The 17169-nt window shown below is 45.4% G+C and overlaps 1 protein-coding gene across 2 annotated transcripts in view; it reads right to left on the bottom strand.

Moving 5' to 3' along the window:
* Positions 1 to 611: 611 nt before the first annotated feature.
* Positions 612 to 17169, bottom strand: part of RIOK1 (RIO kinase 1) — a 30806-nt gene continuing 14248 nt past the window's right edge. For both annotated transcript variants that reach the window (XM_060023685.2, XM_060023686.2), the window contains exons 9-17: positions 16989 to 17075; positions 16440 to 16577; positions 15921 to 16024; positions 15599 to 15705; positions 12836 to 12901; positions 11702 to 11821; positions 10814 to 10867; positions 8793 to 8960; positions 612 to 7804 (exon numbers count right to left, since the gene is read on the bottom strand). In XM_060023685.2, coding sequence (XP_059879668.1) covers positions 7694 to 7804; positions 8793 to 8960; positions 10814 to 10867; positions 11702 to 11821; positions 12836 to 12901; positions 15599 to 15705; positions 15921 to 16024; positions 16440 to 16577; positions 16989 to 17075 — 955 coding nt within the window. In that variant the 3' untranslated portion in view covers positions 612 to 7693. The remainder of the gene's footprint in view (positions 7805 to 8792; positions 8961 to 10813; positions 10868 to 11701; positions 11822 to 12835; positions 12902 to 15598; positions 15706 to 15920; positions 16025 to 16439; positions 16578 to 16988; positions 17076 to 17169) is intronic.

Here is a 17169-nt window from a genome sequence, read left to right as displayed (position 1 = left end):
CGCGTTTTAAAATAATAGAATTGTAAAGGAGAAATTTGATGTCTACCTGGTCCAATTCCCGCAATCCACAGACGAGAAATCCTCTCCCAACGGCAGGTGCCTTATCCATTCCTGCAGCTTGCCCCGGCTAGCCTTGACCACGCTCATGTGCCCGGCAGCAGGAGGGAGGCTCCCAACATCACCGCCAATATTGGTATCATTTACTGAAAAACCACGTTGGGCCAGACCAAGCACCTACTGACAATCCTGCCCACCCCTGGGGCTGGGGTCCTGTTTCATGCCCTGTTGATTGTGCTTCACTGTGGGAGTTGGTCAGCTTCTCAAGGAAGCAGAGGCCTAGTTCAAACTCAGAACCATCCCTTGAGGAGGAGGTCAAGATCGTGGAGTAGGAAGTGGAGCCCACCTCCCCCCACAAATACATCAAAAATACATCTGTTGGGACTTCCCTGGTGGCGCAGTGGTTGAGAGTCCGCCTGCCGATGCAGGGGACACGGGTTCGTGCCCCGGTCCAGGAAGATCCCACATGCCGCGGAGCGGCTGGGCCCGTGAGCCATGGCCGCTGAGCCTGCGCGTCCGGAGCCTGTGCTCCGCAACGGGAGAGGCCACGACAGTGAGAGGCCCGCGTACCGCAAAAAAAAAAAAAAAAAAAATCTGTATCTGGAACAGTTCTCACAGACCACCACCAGAACCATCTCTTAAGATCAACTTGTTTTCAGAACTTTCAGTCCGTATTTGGGAAGAGTTGGGAAAATGCGTGACTATAAGGCTAGGCTCCTATCAGGTCTCCCATTCTCCTACGTTATGGTGATTTGGGATTGAAGAACTCATCAGTCAATGCACTGTTGCCCAAGCACTTCGGATGACAGTCAAATGGTCTCACGTGGTCAAAGTCAAGACAACAATCCAGTTTAAAATGCACCCGTTCCACTGGCTGGAGAGCTGCGCTGATGCCGAGGGTCTGAGGACAGAAGGCTGTGCAGAGGCAGCGCTGTAGCCCCCAGGCGTAGATTGGTCACCTTACAGTGGGCGCCCCTGGTCACTGAAGGGAGGGCTAGAGGGCACAAGTCAATGCACATCAACCCCTAATCTTCATTTTTATCATCATGGGGTGGTGGTGGTGTGTGTATCCAATTGATGTCACAGCTCCACCTTTAAGAAACACAACGTATTATTCCCTTAAATATTTATTGAGCATTTATGGTATTTTAGACACAATTCTAGGTGCTGGGATACAAGACTGAACAAAGATAAAAATCCCTGCCCCTGTGGAGCTTACATTCTAGGAAGAGGTTGGGAGGTGAGGGAAGACACACAATACGTATGAGAAAACTCAGCATGTAAGTACAGGCAGAGCTGGGACATACCGTGGGCTTGGCTACAGACCACCAAATAAAGCGAGTAGCGCAATAAAGCAAGTCACATGGATTTTTTGTTTCCCAGTGCATAAAAAAGTGATGTTTACACTAGACTGTAGTCTATAAGTGTGCAATAGCATTGTGTCTAAAAAAAGTGATTAAACAATCCTTTATTGCTAAAAGAAGTTAACCATCATCTGAGTTGTCAGCGAGATGTAATCTTTTTGCTGGTGGAGGGTTTCAGAGATTTTGAGAACTATCAAAATATGTAACACAGAGTCACAAAGTGAGCAAAGGCTGTTGGAAAAATGGCCCAGACAGACGTGATCAACAGAGGGTTGCCACAGACCTTCAATTTGTAAAAACCGCAATTACCTGTGAAGCGCAATAAAACGAGGTCTACCTGTAAGTTAGTTAGAGGAGCTTTAGAAAAACTATGCAAAGCGAAGGTAATAAGGTGTGTAGGGGCCTTAGATAAGGGGGCAGACTGCAAATCCAGACAGAGTGGTTAGGACAGGTCACTGAGAAGGTGACATATGTTAAAACAACGGTCAGGCTTGGCAGCACTAAAACTTCTGTCAGCATTTGTTCAATATACAAGTTCTCAAACTGCCTTCACATTCAAGTGACATTTCAAGTGACATTGCCGAGCTGGGCCAGTACCAGAAGCCACCACAGTTCTACCTAGACCTACTTCTTTGGCCCAGATGATTAAACCTTGATGCCTGGGCAAAAAAAGTTACTTAAGAATAATGGGCTTCCCTGGTGGCGCAGTGGTTGAGAGTCCGCCTGCCGATGCAGGGGACACGGGTTCGTGCCCCGGTCCGGGAGGATCCCACGTGCCGCGGAGCGGCTGGGCCCGTGAGCCATGGCCGCTGAGCCTGCGCGTCCGGAGCCTGTGCCCCGCAACGGGAGAGGCCGCAGGAGTGAGAGGCCCGCGTACCGCAAAAAAAAAAAAAAAAGTTTAAAAGAATAACGAGTAAAATAAAAATATAGATACTTGTGTAATACAGAACTACTATGTGACAAGCCCTGTTTTAAGTACTTAATATATTTACTTTGACTCAGTAAAAAAAAAAAACACCTTCTTTTCTTACAGAAATTGTTACAGAGAGAGCAGTATAATAAATCCCTACACAGCCATTCCTCTGCTTTAGCAACTACTGACCTCCTGCTCGTTCTGCTTCATCCACCACTTTCCTTTAGGAGTCGGTCAAGGATGGAGAATTTTGAAACAGTCGCAGGCTTTCTACCCATCTCACCCATAAAGGCTTCAGTCCATACTCTGGGAGAACCACTTTTAAATACAACACCGCTATCACATCCAGTAAAATGAACAATCCCTTACTACCATCTAACACCTCCTCCATTTTTAGTTTTCCCTATCTGTCTAAAAAGAAAGCCCCAAACACTGCATCTTTTTACAGTGGGTTTGATCTAATCAGGGTCCAAGTGAAATCCGCAGCATTGGGAAATATGTCTCTTAGATCTCTTTATCATAGCTCTCCCTCTTCTTTTTTTTGCCCCTTATTCTGAATTCGGTTGACTATATTCTCCCAGCATCATTTATCCTGTTCCTGTGAGCTGTATACTTTGTAAACTGCTGATTACAGCTGGCGGCCACATGGGTTGAGGTTCAACGTTTCTGGGGGGAGGCAAGATACTTTCTAGGTTCTGTGAACCTCTTTTCACATCACTGCAGGAACACCGAGGGGTCGGACTGTTCCATCTTGAATGACGGAGTCCAGGTTCACCAGCCTGATCCAGCCCTTGCCAAGCTCCCCGTAGCTCTCCTGTGTCCTTCACAGTAACTCCACGAGGCAGGCACTACTCTTTATCTCCACGTGCTTGTGGCATCTGCCTACTTAACGGGGTCAGGTCCTCAGACCCAGAAGCATCCAACCCCACAACGGGGCTTTTCCTACTCTTCTCCATCCTGAAACACTCCCCCCAGTGCCGTCTGGAACCCACGTGGGGTCAGACACCAGCAAGAAGCCTCGCATCCTCAACGTCTTCTCTGAGGGTTCCCCTCTCCTTGCCCCATTTAAACCCTGGCTCTCCGGAGGGCACTGACGTCGTCCGACACCACTCACCTCCCCACTACATTACAGGCGTCCGCGTCACCTCTCTCCCAGCCCACTGAAGATTCAGGCATGTCACTCACTGACACTCTAAAACTAGGCCCTGTCCTAACACAGATGGTCCTTCCAAAACCCTGGCCTCAGTTCCTTGACCTAAACCTCTGATGCTCCCCTATGCAGCCACTCACGCCCACGGCTGTAGCGCAGATGCTACCCTCAAGGGCAACGCACATGCGTACTTTAAACAGCCCATCCTCTGCCTGCCCGCCTCTCCAGCTGCTGCGCTGGGACCCCAAGGACCCACCACTTTTTCACTGACAAGCTTAGGACTCCAAGGCAGCTATGCAGAAAATGTGTAAAGGTTAAAATTTCACCCCGAGATGATTAAGTTGCTCGGCCTTAAAATTATTAAGGTGCGTTGATAAGAGGGGTAGAAAGCTCTCAGAGAGCTAGAAATAGCTGTGCTCACACACGGATGATGCCCTTGCCATTCTGGGAAAAAAGGAGAGAGAAAGGATTTTGTGGGTGTGTGGCTATTCCAGGCGGTACGAGGGCCACCTCCTCACGACCGCGGCCTGCCAGCAGTCAAAGCAGGATGTGGAGTGACAAAGAAAATGAAGGAAAGCCAAAAAGCAAAAATTCGCGAGTTCAAGTCTTCATTCTCTAAGTTCAAGCCCAGAGGTTCCCACAGCACCACCAACCGTGACTAAGATCTCTGGAGAACACAGACCCAAGAAAGATACCTTTTCCTTCGGAAACTAGCTTAAATGATTTCAGACACAACACTATGATTTCCCCTGGAGCACTAATAAAAGCCCTGATGTCCAAGGTAACACAAACCCAAAGAATATGGAAGTTAAAAACCCCAACCAAGGGCTTCCCTGGGGGCGCAGTGGTTGAGAGTCCACCTGCCGATGCAAGGGACACGGGTTCGTGCCCCGGTCCGGGAGGATCCCACATGCCGCAGAGCGGCTGGGCCCGTGAGCCATGGCCGCTGAGCCTGCGCGTCCGGAGCCCGTGCTCCGCAACGGGAGAGGCCGCAACAGTGAGAGGCCCGTGTACTGCAAAACAAACAAACAAAACAAAACAGAACTCCAACCAAAATGGATTAGGAATGTAATAACCTAATCCAATTCAAGAGACAGAACATGGAGAGCTCTTGTTTTATGATCACCAAAGGTTGAAAATCTTAGCCATTTGATGTGGTCACAGGAAATCTTCACAGGAGACCATACATACCTTGACCATACCAGCAGACCATACCTGCTGATTCATGCGACCCTTTCATCATCAAAAAGTAAACCCCAGAAGTCAAAGTCAAGCTCTGAATGAATGTTCCTGGTCTTTACTTATATGTGTATAAACAACTAAGAATTAGAAAATCTGTCAAGCTCTTGAAAACCAAAAGGATTTTTAGAAATGTCAACATTCAGAGCCCATGGCATTTGAGATGTCCTTCAAGGGAATTTTTACCAGCTTCTAGAAGAACATCTTCATCTCTTCATTTTGAGCCAAAAGGTGAATGACATCATAGCCACAAAACAGGATAGGCCTGCAACCAAGAAACAAGCTGCTTGCACAGAATTCAGCAGAAACCCATGAAAAGGAGAGCTCTTCTCCAACAAGTCTTAGTACCAAACTACAAAGTTCTTCAACCGATTGAGTCCATCTTCATCAAGGAGTAGAGAAAGCTAAAGAAAAAGTGATGTCAGCCCCAAACGTGGATTCGCATTTGATCAGACCTAGGCAGCCAGCTGCCACTGTGCCCACCTCTTCACTCCGAGGCCAGGCTCAAATGCTGGAGCTCCTGGGCCAGGGAAAGTTCTGTTCCTAAACTGCTTCATCAAAGGAAGAATACGTAGAGCCGCAGAGGAAATAGCTGTGATTTTGTGCTTCAACGAAATCAACCAGATTCCTCACAGTAAACTTTCAGAAACACCTGCATTTTTGAAGGGATTAGAAAATCAACGAAATAGGACAGAAAACCAGATACATCAACAACCGACAAAATGATGTCCCAGCCTTTGGATCAAGAGACCCCAAAGCTCATCTCTCCAAATGGAAAGTCACTGCACAACCAATAATCCAGGGACACTAAAACCTGTCAAGTGCTCAAAATTCTATTGCAGTTAAAGCCAGAAAGTAGCCCTGTTAAGTTTGCCTACAAAGAGGCTCCTTCCTCCAGACCTCCTGGCAAGAAACAAACAAGGGAAACGGTTTCAGACCAGTTTGGCAAGAATGCTACCAGTGGTTCCCACTCAGCCACAGCTACAGCCCAGAATCCAGACGGGGAAACAGCCACATGAGCAAGCTGCCAGAAAAAGGCTCCTCAAATCAGAATCCCCCCCAGTCCCAAATCCCGGCACGTCACAAGCCACTTCCTCCCGGCAGCAGGTAATGAGTGTCCGTCCTACCGACACCACTTTTGCCCAGAGAAACTGAATCCAAGCCTAGTGATTGCATTCGATTCACCAAAGATGGCACTGCGGAGCCCGACCACCTGATTCAAACACGCCTGGCTGGAGGTAAGACCCAACCCATGAGAGAACCGGGGGGTCCTGAAGATGAATCCCCCAGGGTGTACTGGATTGCTCAGCCTCCTTTTTCGTTTTCTCTTTGGTTGTGGTAACTGTAGAATATTTTACAGGACATACAATTGTGTTTCACTGAAATTATACTTCATATTTTGAACTTGTTTCAAGTCAGGAAGAGAGGCTATTATGAACGTAATAAATTTGACTTAAAACTTTAAAAGCTCAATTGACCCTGCCACCCCTTCAATAACCCACAGATTCTCAAACAAGCAGGTGCAAGCTTCAGTTTAAGGGAAACTAGGTTTATCTATGGAAATTGCCTTTGAGTCAAGGACTAAAATCGGCATTTCTCACAGCACATCCAGTTCACCATGCCTGCTTTACCTAGAATCCAACCGCTTCTCTCCATGTCTACTGCTACCATCCTGGACCGAGCCTCCGTCACCTGTCGCGTGGGTACCACAGTACATACCCAGCCACCTGCCCATCCCCACCCATCTCCTAGTCCATTTTCCCTGGAAGCCACAGGGATCGCGACCCTTTCAAAACAGAAGTCAGATTACACCATTCCTCTGCTCAAAACCTTCCAGGCACATACCACCACCTGATCTAAGCTGCTACTTCCCCCCCATGGTTATGATGCTCTAGCTCCCTGTTTCTGGAACATTTCAGACACACTTCCGCCTCGGGGCCTTTGCACTTGCTGTTTGCTTTGCCTGGAATGCTCTTCTCTCCCGATATGCACATGACTCACATCCTTCAAGTATTTGCCCAAATATGGCCTCTCAGCGTGGCCTGTTTTAAACCTGCACTCTCCCACCGCCCCAGGCATTCTCTTCTCTACATTATTTCTTCCCCTCCCCCGGAATATATTACCTGCTGATAGACTATTTTTTACTTATTTTGTTTAATGCCTCGTCTTCCTATTAAAACGCAAACCAGCTGAAGGTAGTAACTTTTGTCTGCTTTATCCAGTAGGCCCGCCCCTCCCTCAATAACCCACTGACTCTCAAACAAGCAGGTGCAAGCTTCGGTTTAAGGGAAACTAGGTTTATCTATGGAAATTGCTTTTGATTTACTGCTGTATCCCTCGCACCTAAAATACTCAAATATTTGATGAATGAATGAACAGACCTCATAGTTGAATGTGAAATAGCTTATAAACTAGGAGGTCCTAGCTCAAAAAAGAATATGAAAGATGAAGAGTAACTTATTGTAAATAATCATCAATACACACAGAACAAAGTTGTGATGAACGATTATATCAACAACTGAATTCTCTAAATCAGTGAAACCCCCTTTTATAGAAACCGTGGCCTTATAATCAAATGATTTCAGATGGGTCTTTGGCACGTTACAAACAAAGCAAAAACAATTTGCCCAAGTTTGTCCAAAGTGCCTTTACGTAACTGCTCAATACATTTAAACAGTTACGATGCTTCAAAAACCAAACTGCAGGAGAAAATATATACAAAAGTAAAATTGTATAAAGTTCTTCATTAAAATAGTAGCTTCAACAGTCCTCTGTCAATACCATAAAGAGCTAGGGACTAGACCTAGACACTAGAGCTTAGAGCTTTTTACATAATTACATGAAAACACGTGAATCCGTCCACGAGGACACTGCAGTAATAACCATTCAGTTAAAATCAATAACCCATCCTCCAGATGCAGCTCAGAGAGCAGGTGATGGGAAATCACTGTATATCATACAGTTCTGGTTCTATTTGCCCCTTTTCGTCTTGGCTGTCTTCTCCTTTCTTTTTTTCACATGTTTAGGAACTTTGTTTTTTCTTTTCTCTCTCTGGGCTTCCTTGACCATCTTTTTTCTTTCCTGTAAAAACAAAAACAAAAAGTAAAAATATTTGCAAATTTAATTCATTCTGAGTATTCATATTATTACAACTAAATTTTTTTAACAAATTAATTAATTAATTAATTTATTTTTGGCTGTGTTGGGTCTTTGTTGCTGCGTGCGGGCTTTCTCCAGCTGTGGTGAGCGGGGGCTACTCTTCATTGCGGTGTGCGGGCTTCTCACTGCAGTGGCTTCTCTTGTTGCAGAGCACGGGCTCTAGGTGCGTGGGCTCCAGGAGCTGTGGCACGTGGACTCTAGAGCACAGGCTCAGTAGTTGTGGCGCACGGGCTTAGCTGCTCTGCAGCATGTGGGATCTTCGCGGACCAGGGCTCGAACCCGTGTCCCCTGCATTGGCGCAGGCGGATTCTTAACCACTGTGCCACCAGGGAAGCCCCAGAACTAAATTTTAAAATACATGTAAAAAGATAAAAAGTGAGCATCACAGAAAAAAAATTGAAAATGATAATGGTTTCGTGGTAGAATTTGGGATGAAAATTATCTTTAAGATTCCTTAATAGAAATTTGAAGATAGCCAAAGAGAACGTGTGCTAGGGAGTTGGGTATGTCTCTCAGAAGTCTTGGAACCCTCACTCTATAAGGTTTAAAGGATCAGGCTAAGACTAAAGAGTAACAGTTAGCCATCACGGATTGTTTCATCAGTAGCATCTCTTATGTCCACGGCCAGGAGTGGAATTTGTTCTTCAAGTGCATGACAATCACTTTTCATCAATGCACTGAAACTAGTGTGCCCTCTCTCTAGGCAGTGCCCAAGGAGCTCTTAGTAGAAGCCCAATCTCTAGCTGATGTTACCACCAAAAGCAAAGTTCATGCTTGGGAACTAAAACGTCAGGTGGAGGGACTTACTGACCAATGTGTTCAGCAACTATGATCCAGATATCTGAGCAGAGAGCCTTGAGGGGCTGTGCTGTCGTACCGACAAACAAGGGAATCTAAGTTTGTGGCTAACCTTTTTATCAACTTCAAGGTCAGCGGTGGGCTTTCTGGAGCAGGCGTTGTCTCCCTGGTCTTCAGAGTCTGTGTCAGAACACTGAGAGCTTCTGGCATCTTCTGAATCAGAACACGTCTTTTCCTTAACTTGACTTTCCTTAATTTGATTTTCTAGGAGTGCAGGGACCTTGAAGATATCAGAGGACCATGTTATTCTAAACCAGTCAGTTATCTATTGGTATTAAATGTGTTAAGGCCAAAAATCAGATTTCAGCCTTACAGACAGACTTTGAAAAATAACATCCTGTATTGAAACATCAAAACAATGGAATCAACGTCAGGGAGGACGCCTCAAGGAGCCGTTCCCGGACGGCTCAAGGACGTACCCAAACACAGGGACTGGGGCTTCACTGGGTGACCTAGATCAACAACAGGACCGCTCCACTTCCTGCAGGAAATCAGGAGGGTCGAGCCGGGATTTGGAAAGAGGCGAAAATACACATAGAAGTGAAAAGTGAAGTTACTTGGATAACTTCACAGTGGATTTCCTACCAATTAAATTTCATTTAACACTTGTTAATCCAATCAAGAGGGAACACAATATTTAAACAAGAGAAACATTCATTTTTCCTCTGAAATCTAGCAATTTTTTAAATAATTAATTAATTAAATTTTTGGCCACGTTGGGTCTTTGTCGCGGTGCACGGACTTCTTATTGCGCTGGCTGCTCTTGTTGTACAGCACAGGCTCTAGGCGCAGAGGCTTCAGTAGTTGTGGCGTGTGGGCTCAGTAGTTGTGGCTCGCGGGCTCTAGAGCGCAGGCTCAGTAGTTGTGGTGCACGGGCTTAGCTGCTCCGTGGCATGTGGGATCTTCGCGGACCAGGGCTCGAACCCATGTCCCCTGAATTGGCAGGCGGATTCTTAACCACTGCGCCACCGGAGAAGTCCAAATTGAGCAGTTTTTAAAGCAGGAGGAAGCATTTTTAAAACCACGAGGTTTTCTTTTCATAATGAAAAAAACAGATCTTTAAAAGGCGATTGTACAGAAAGGCTTTCCAGCCAGTTATAGCACAATCTTCCTGCTCTAGAATTCAAAGCACACCTACCCCATCACACCTGCTGCATAAAACCCAGAATTCTCCCAGTCCAATTCTTCCCACAGAAAAAACACACTCAATTTTCAGAATGTAAACCGTGATCCTTCATATTCAAGCCTTGCATTAAGAATATTAAAAGAAGTGGGACTTCCCTGGTGGCCCAGTGATTAAGAATCCGCCTTCCAATGCAGGGGACGTGGGTTCAATCCCTGGTCGGGGAACTAAGATCACACATGCCGCGGAGCAACTAAGCCCGCGCGCCACAACTGCTGAGTTCACGTGCCTCAACTAGAGAGCCCACATGCTGCAGACTACAGAGCCCACACTCCCTGGAGCCCACGCCACAACAAAAGACCCCACATGCTGCAACTAAGACCTGACGCGGCCAAATCAATCAATCAATCGACTATTTTTTTTAAAAAAAAGAATATTAAAAGAAGTACGAACTACCTTTATTATTGCTTAAATAAGAATCAAATCCTGCCGTTTGAAAATGTAAGACAAAACAAAGTGAGTTTAAGAAAAAAACACTACAGGAATCTGTACTGTGAGACAGCATGACTAGCCCTTCAACAGCCTGTGTGCTGGGATGAGACCAGGTCTCACTGTTGCTTTAAGCTGGTTGTAGAAACATCAACAAGCACATGGTTATTCGTTAATAACTTCACAAATGAAGAACAGGATACAAAAAGAATCGATGCCTCAGCTACAATAACAGAGCAATTCAGGGGCAGAATGAAGAATAAACCACGCGTTTCCACATTTCAGTTTCATGGTTAAGAAGAATGAACATAAAAAGGGCATTGCTGAAAATGCCCATGGACTTTGAAAGCATCTGTACTAGTAACATTACGCCACTGTTAATTCAATAACACCTGACATGAAATTTTATATCCTTTGAAAGAGTTTTCAAGTAAATGAACAGTAACACATGTTCTGCATACCTTCTGAACTCCTGACAAATCCTTCTTCAGTCCCGTGACAGTTTGGTATAGAATCTTGAAACCAAAAAGAAAAAAACAAGAATCAACATAAAACTGGACACGGAAGTACACTGCAATACTAAGAAAGAACACTGTGGTCTAAACGATACCTTGTGTGATTATAAAAAGGTGCCTAACATTTATCTCATGGGACACAGAGAGTGTGTAGCATGGGTGTGGTTCTCACCCACAGGCACAGCAGGCGTCAGCAGACTCTGGCCCACAGGCCAAATCTGACCTGCGGCCTGGTGGTTTTTAAGGATAAACAGTTGCAATCAATTTGATGATAGAAAGCCCTAACTCTGAATCTCAGCTAAATGTAATGTTTTCTCCTCTCCCCCAAATAACTCTATTCTTCTCTCATTAGTAGACCTGTATCATGAAAAGTTGTGTGTTTTCAATTATTATTAAAGTATTTTTAATTTCATCAAAACTTTGGGGGACGTTTTTTCTCTCTTGTTATATAACAACCCACATAATAGCCTCAGTCTTGCTTCTTGGCCTGCGAAGCCTTAAATATTTACTATCTGGCCCTTAAGCAGAAAAAAATTTTCCAGACTCTGAAACACATATGTTAGTGGAGCTAGTATAATAACCATTTATAGCCTAGACTTCTATACAAATCTTCCTTTTCCTGCAATTATAGTCTGTTGGACTCATTCAAGTGTGTCCTTTCCTTTCACAAAGACCAGGGGATTGATCCCCTTTACAAGCAGTGTGCGCAGAGGGTTTGCTAATGTGAAGGGAGTGAGCCGTCGCACAGGCGTAGAGGCCGACACTCAAGACGGCGGGTCTGGGCCGGCAGCTTCCGCGGCGAGCTGACTTGCTGAAGACAAACCAGCGACTCACGTTGTCCTGCTGGGCGTTCATGGCCATGTCCTCTTCCTTCAGTTTCATCATTATATCCACATCCCTCTCATAGTTCTTCACTTCATTCAAGGTTCTAGGGATGTAAGCTCGCTTAAACACCTAACGGACGCAGAGGGAAAGTACAATGGAGACTCATTCACGTGCTTCTCCCGCGCACTCAGCGTCCTCACCCCATCAGGTCCCAGAGGAACTCATCACCATCGTCACCCTCAGCTCTGATATACGGTTACCCTCAGAATAACCCTTCTCTCCCCTCGTCTGTATTCCATGGAGCCTTTCTGATGGGAGAGAAAGGAGCTGCCGTGAGCAAGCGCCCCCTGGCTGTGCCTAACAGAGGAAGGGGCTCTTTCACGCGAGCATCGTCTACCCTGCGCCACAGCTGACGTGTACGGGGTATCTTATACTCACCCATCACACCACACACGACAGCGGTGAGAATTACTGTTATTTTGTAAAAGCCTACTATGGATCACCTTCACAAAAAAATATACTGACTCCCAAGATTTTAAAAAAGTCTTCCTTTTTACCAAACACGAGTCTTTAAAATCTACAGTGTTACTGAAAGCAACATTTAAATCACTTCAAAATTCCCATTAGCGGGCTTCCCTGGTGGCGCAGTGGTTGAGAGTCCGCCTGCCGATGCAGGGGACGCGGGTTCGTGCCCCGGTCAGGGAAGATCCCACATGCCGCGGAGCGGCTGGGCCCGTGGGCCATGGCCGCTGAGCCTGCGCGTCCGGAGCCTGTGCTCCACAGCGGGAGAGGCCACAGCAGTGAGAGGCCCGCGTACCGGGGGGAAAAAAAAAAAAAAAAAAATTCACATTAGCAAACTAAAACAGGCTCTTCCTTCTTGAATCACGTCCTCCAAGGGGTTCTGTAAAAATGTTCTCCACGCAGGACGAGGGGCTAACAGGTCACTGAGTGGAAGGATGTAATGGGATGTAAGTTACACAAGCTCGTGCAGCTGAATCGTGTAACGTGTTATGTCTCAATGAAATATCATCATTTAAAAAAACTGCTTATCTATTAAAATTAAGATCATGCCCCAGCAATATAAAAAAAAAGACCTCAAGACACAAGTGTTTCCTAAGTCAGTAAACAGATGATACATCTTACCTCTTCATCCACATGATCTTGGCTGGACCTTTCCTCCTTGGTCCTTTGAGATGCTATTTCCATGGCCTTGGAAAGAAAACAAAAATCACTTTCCTTTACATTCAACCCACATCCATTCCCCAATTTTAGTGGAAAGCTGTTCTAGCCTCTCTGGGTACAGCCCTTCACCCTGCGTATCCTCCAGTGGTACAGGTTAGCTCTCCATGGTAGAACTCACCAAAAAGGCTGTCATCGAACCCAGAGGTTAACAGTATAAATCAAACTCGTCTAGCCTCAGGGCATCCCTAGACTCTTCCTCAAGAGTAATACTGTTTTGACTAATTTTTAAACGATTAACAAAAATATTTATTAAAGGAAAACTGACACCGAAAGAAAGAACCCTTCCTCAATTCTTGAGCTGTCCACGAAGGGGATCACAGAGGAGCGGGAGGGTCCGCTCACCTTGAGTCCACGGCTCTAACGCCGCCGCACGACAGAGCCCCAAAGAAAGCTCTTTGAGCAAACGATGACTGACACTAAGAAGGTGACAAAGATTCTATAGATTCTCTTGGCTTGTAAAACTTAAGATTTGTTCTCTAACCTATTTAGAATACACACAGGAAAGCAAACAACAGTGGTACTAGAGTTTTTTAAGTTCACACATTAAAATTAGTGCTAAAGAGTTTAAGAAGGGGGCTTCCCTGGTGGCGCAGTGGTTGAGAATCTGCCTGCCAATGCAGGGGACACGGGTTCGAGCCCTGGTCTGGGAAGATCCCACATGCCGTGGAGCAACTAGGCCTGTGAGCCACAACTACTGAGCCTGCGTGTCTGGAGCCTATGCTCGAGGCCGCGGTGGTGAGAGGCCTGCGCATCGCGATGAAGAGTGGCCCTCGCTTGCCGCAACTAGAGAAAGCCCTCGCACAGAAACGAAGACCCAACACAGTCAAAAATAAAATAGTAAATAAATAATAAATAAATTTTTAAAAATTATATAAAAAGAAAGTTATGTTTAAAAAAAAAGAGTTTAAGAATAAAAGTGATGTGATATTTACTTATTCAATTAACGTGATTATTTCCTCTGTGCCAGGTACTGAGTAGCTACCAGTGATACAGAGTAAAATCTTGTCCCTTAGGAGTTCACAGCCTAGCAGAGGGTGACAAAATTAAAAAGAACTTCATGTGATAAGAAGGATACAGTGTGACTACGTCCGTTACAGAGTTAGATAATATAGAAAATATACCTATGGAAACAATGAGCTCTGCCTGATTTCTCCTCGAGAGCTTTCTGAATTGAGCTTTGAAGTTCCCTAGGCAGAGCAAGACGAGCAAAGGTAGAAATGGGAAGGCGTTCCAGGGAAAGGGGAGAGTGTGAAAAGGTGGGAAGAACCTGAACACCTGTTCAGGGGCCATGTGTTCAGTATTCTACGATTGAGAGGCAACAAAAGCAAAAACAGATAAGCTGGACATCAAAACTAAAAACCTCTGTGCATCCCAGGGTGTGGTCAACAGAGTGAAAAGGCAGCCCATGGAACGGCAAAAAACATCTGCAAATCATATATCAGACAAGGGGTTAATAATCTCCTAAATATGTAAAGAACTTCTATAATTCAACAACAAAAAAACCAATCTAATTAAAAAATGGGCAGACCTGAATAGACATTTCTCCAAAGACATACAAATGGCCAACAAGCACATGAAAAGATGCTCAACATCACTAATCATTAGGAAAATGTCAATCAAAATTGCAAGACCCCACCTCCCACCCATCAGCTACTCAAAAAACAAAACAAAAAATAAAACCAGAAAATAACAAGTGTTGGTGAGGATGTAAGAACGTGGAGAAACTGGAACCCAGGCAGCCTGCTGGTGACAGTGTAAAATGGTGCAGCCACTAGGGAAAACGGTGTGGCGGTTCCTCAAAAACTAAAAGTAGAATGACCATATTACCCAGCAATCCCCCTTGCAGGTATACACCCAAAAGAACTGAAAGCAGGGTCTTGAAGAGATATTTGCACACCCATGTTCACAGCAGCGTTATTCACAACAGCCAAAATGTGGACGCAACCCAAGTACACATCAAGGGATGAACAGATAAACAAAATGTGGTCTATACACACAATGGAAGATTATTCAACCTTCAAAAGGAAGGAAATGCGGCGTCATGCTACACCACGGATGAACCTTCAGGGCATTACGCTCAGTGAAATAAGTCAGCCAAAAAAAGACAAATACCGTATGATTCCACTTATACGAGGTACCTAGAGTAGGTGTCGTACACATAAAGCAGAAGGGGCTTGGGAAGGGGAGGGACTGCGAGTCAGTGTTTAACGGGGACAGAATTTGTTTTACAAGATGCAAAAAGTTCCATGGATGGATGGTGGTAATGGACACACAACAGTGTACTTAATGCCACTGAACCACACACTTAAAAATGGTTAAAATGGTAAATTTTATGCTGTGTATATTTTACCACAATTTTAAAAGTTCTGTGATGCAAAAAGGCCTCTGAGAAACAAGGGAAAGGAATTAATGACCCAAAGCTAACAGGTTTCTTACTATACATTCACAAAGTTGACAGCCTGTGTATCTTGCTGATGGTTAAAGTCAAGAAACCTGGCTTTACCATCGGCTTTTTACTACAGCTTGATTCCCCATCTGTGAAATCAGGAGACAGTCTCTGGAAGCTGTCATGATGAATAAAAGTCATGCCTAATAGCCCTGAGTCCCTCAGAAGTGCAATCACTACCGCTTTTGTCTGTTCCTCCCATCCTGGCCCCACCTCACCTTTGCCAGATACGCGTCCACGTTCTCGTGTGTAACTGATGGATCCGTGACGAATTCAAAGAGCTCTCGCACAGTCATCACGGCGACCCCGTGCTTCAGAAAGAAACCTGTCACGGGAAGACATTCGTGAGAGCTTTGCGAGGGAAGAGGTTGTTAATCCAACCCCTTCATAGAAAAACAAAGAGATAAAAATACCCCATGACCCACACTGGTGTCAGTATCACTGCAGCAAACGATTTAGTGCCAAGATTCTCTATCAACGGTTTACCAGAGTGAAAAGCACCGGCGCAAACAAGTTGGGAGACAATCCCAGTGTCCTCACCGTTGACGTTGGCGCAGTCCTTCCTCAAGAACTCCAAGGCGTGCGGGTGGTCATGCTCCACGGACTGAGAAACGTCAATGATGCACACGCCTCCGCCCTGGTACCTGCGGGCCAGGTGCGCCGGGGGTGAGCTGCACGCTGCCTCCAGGCTGGCATGAGGGCCGGGCACGCGGGGCTAGGGCGCACCACGGCTCGCCCACACTCTCGTTTAAACATTTCTACTTTAGTAGCAATGGAAATAACTAATAAAATGAATGAGGTGGGTAAGAAGAGCCACTTTGACTAACAAGAGATGAAAACTGAGAAAATTTCCCAAGTCCTTTAGCTCTGCTAACGATCAGAGTGGTCAATTCTGTGACTAAGGCCACCAAAGGCAGGGAACACATCCTATCCTGTGACCCTGTGGAAGCCAACTCTACAACTGGGGAATTTAGCAGGACTCCTTGGACGGGGATTTAGTTCATTTCCCCAAAGGACACGAGGTGACTGCTGGGAGGTGCGCGTGGGCCACACACTCACAGCATGTTGAATTCACTGAGATCCGCGTGCACGAGCCTGGCGTCCTGGTACATTCTCCTCATGTACTCGATCACCTGCACATACAACTCCCGAGCCTTGGATTCTGATAACTGGACGTTTTTCAAGAGCGGCGCTGGCCTTGAACAAAAATAAAGTGAACTCAGATAAACGGACCCAGAACAAGATTTCCTGCTTCCTAACATTGTTACCCGTTCTTTTCTTCTACCAATCATCACTGAACAATGTGCTTCGCTCCAGAGATACGGTTCTATCAATAAAAAGCTGTCCACAAACAGATGCTTTTCCAGCTGACTGTATGAGACATTCCCCAAAAAACAAGGTGAGCTTTGTTATTCTGAAGCATTTTGGGACTTAAAAACAGTAGAACAAATTAGTGACTCTATGCACTAATAGAGTGGGAAAGATTCATTAAAAATATTACAAGACGCAAGGAGCTATTTAAATGGGAAATATTCACATGTTGGATAATTCAAAGCACTTAAAAATACAGTTCTGGGCGTGTAATTATTAGGCCTGCTACACACTCACATGTCGTCTTTGCCAATGAAACTCATGACGAGAACATGACTTCGCAGCAGGATAGGTTCTGGGCACGGGATCTCTGCTGTGTTTAGCCTGTGATATGAAAACAGATAAACGAAAAGCTGAAACAAGTCATCTAAAGCACCTAATCTAAAACAACTTACAACAGCTGCAGTGCACAAGACTA

Source organism: Delphinus delphis, chromosome 10 (assembly GCF_949987515.2).
Source record: "Delphinus delphis chromosome 10, mDelDel1.2, whole genome shotgun sequence".
NCBI lineage: Eukaryota > Metazoa > Chordata > Mammalia > Artiodactyla > Delphinidae > Delphinus > Delphinus delphis.
Note: the sequence above shows the minus strand (reverse complement) of the source record. Positions and strands in the feature narration are given on the sequence as shown.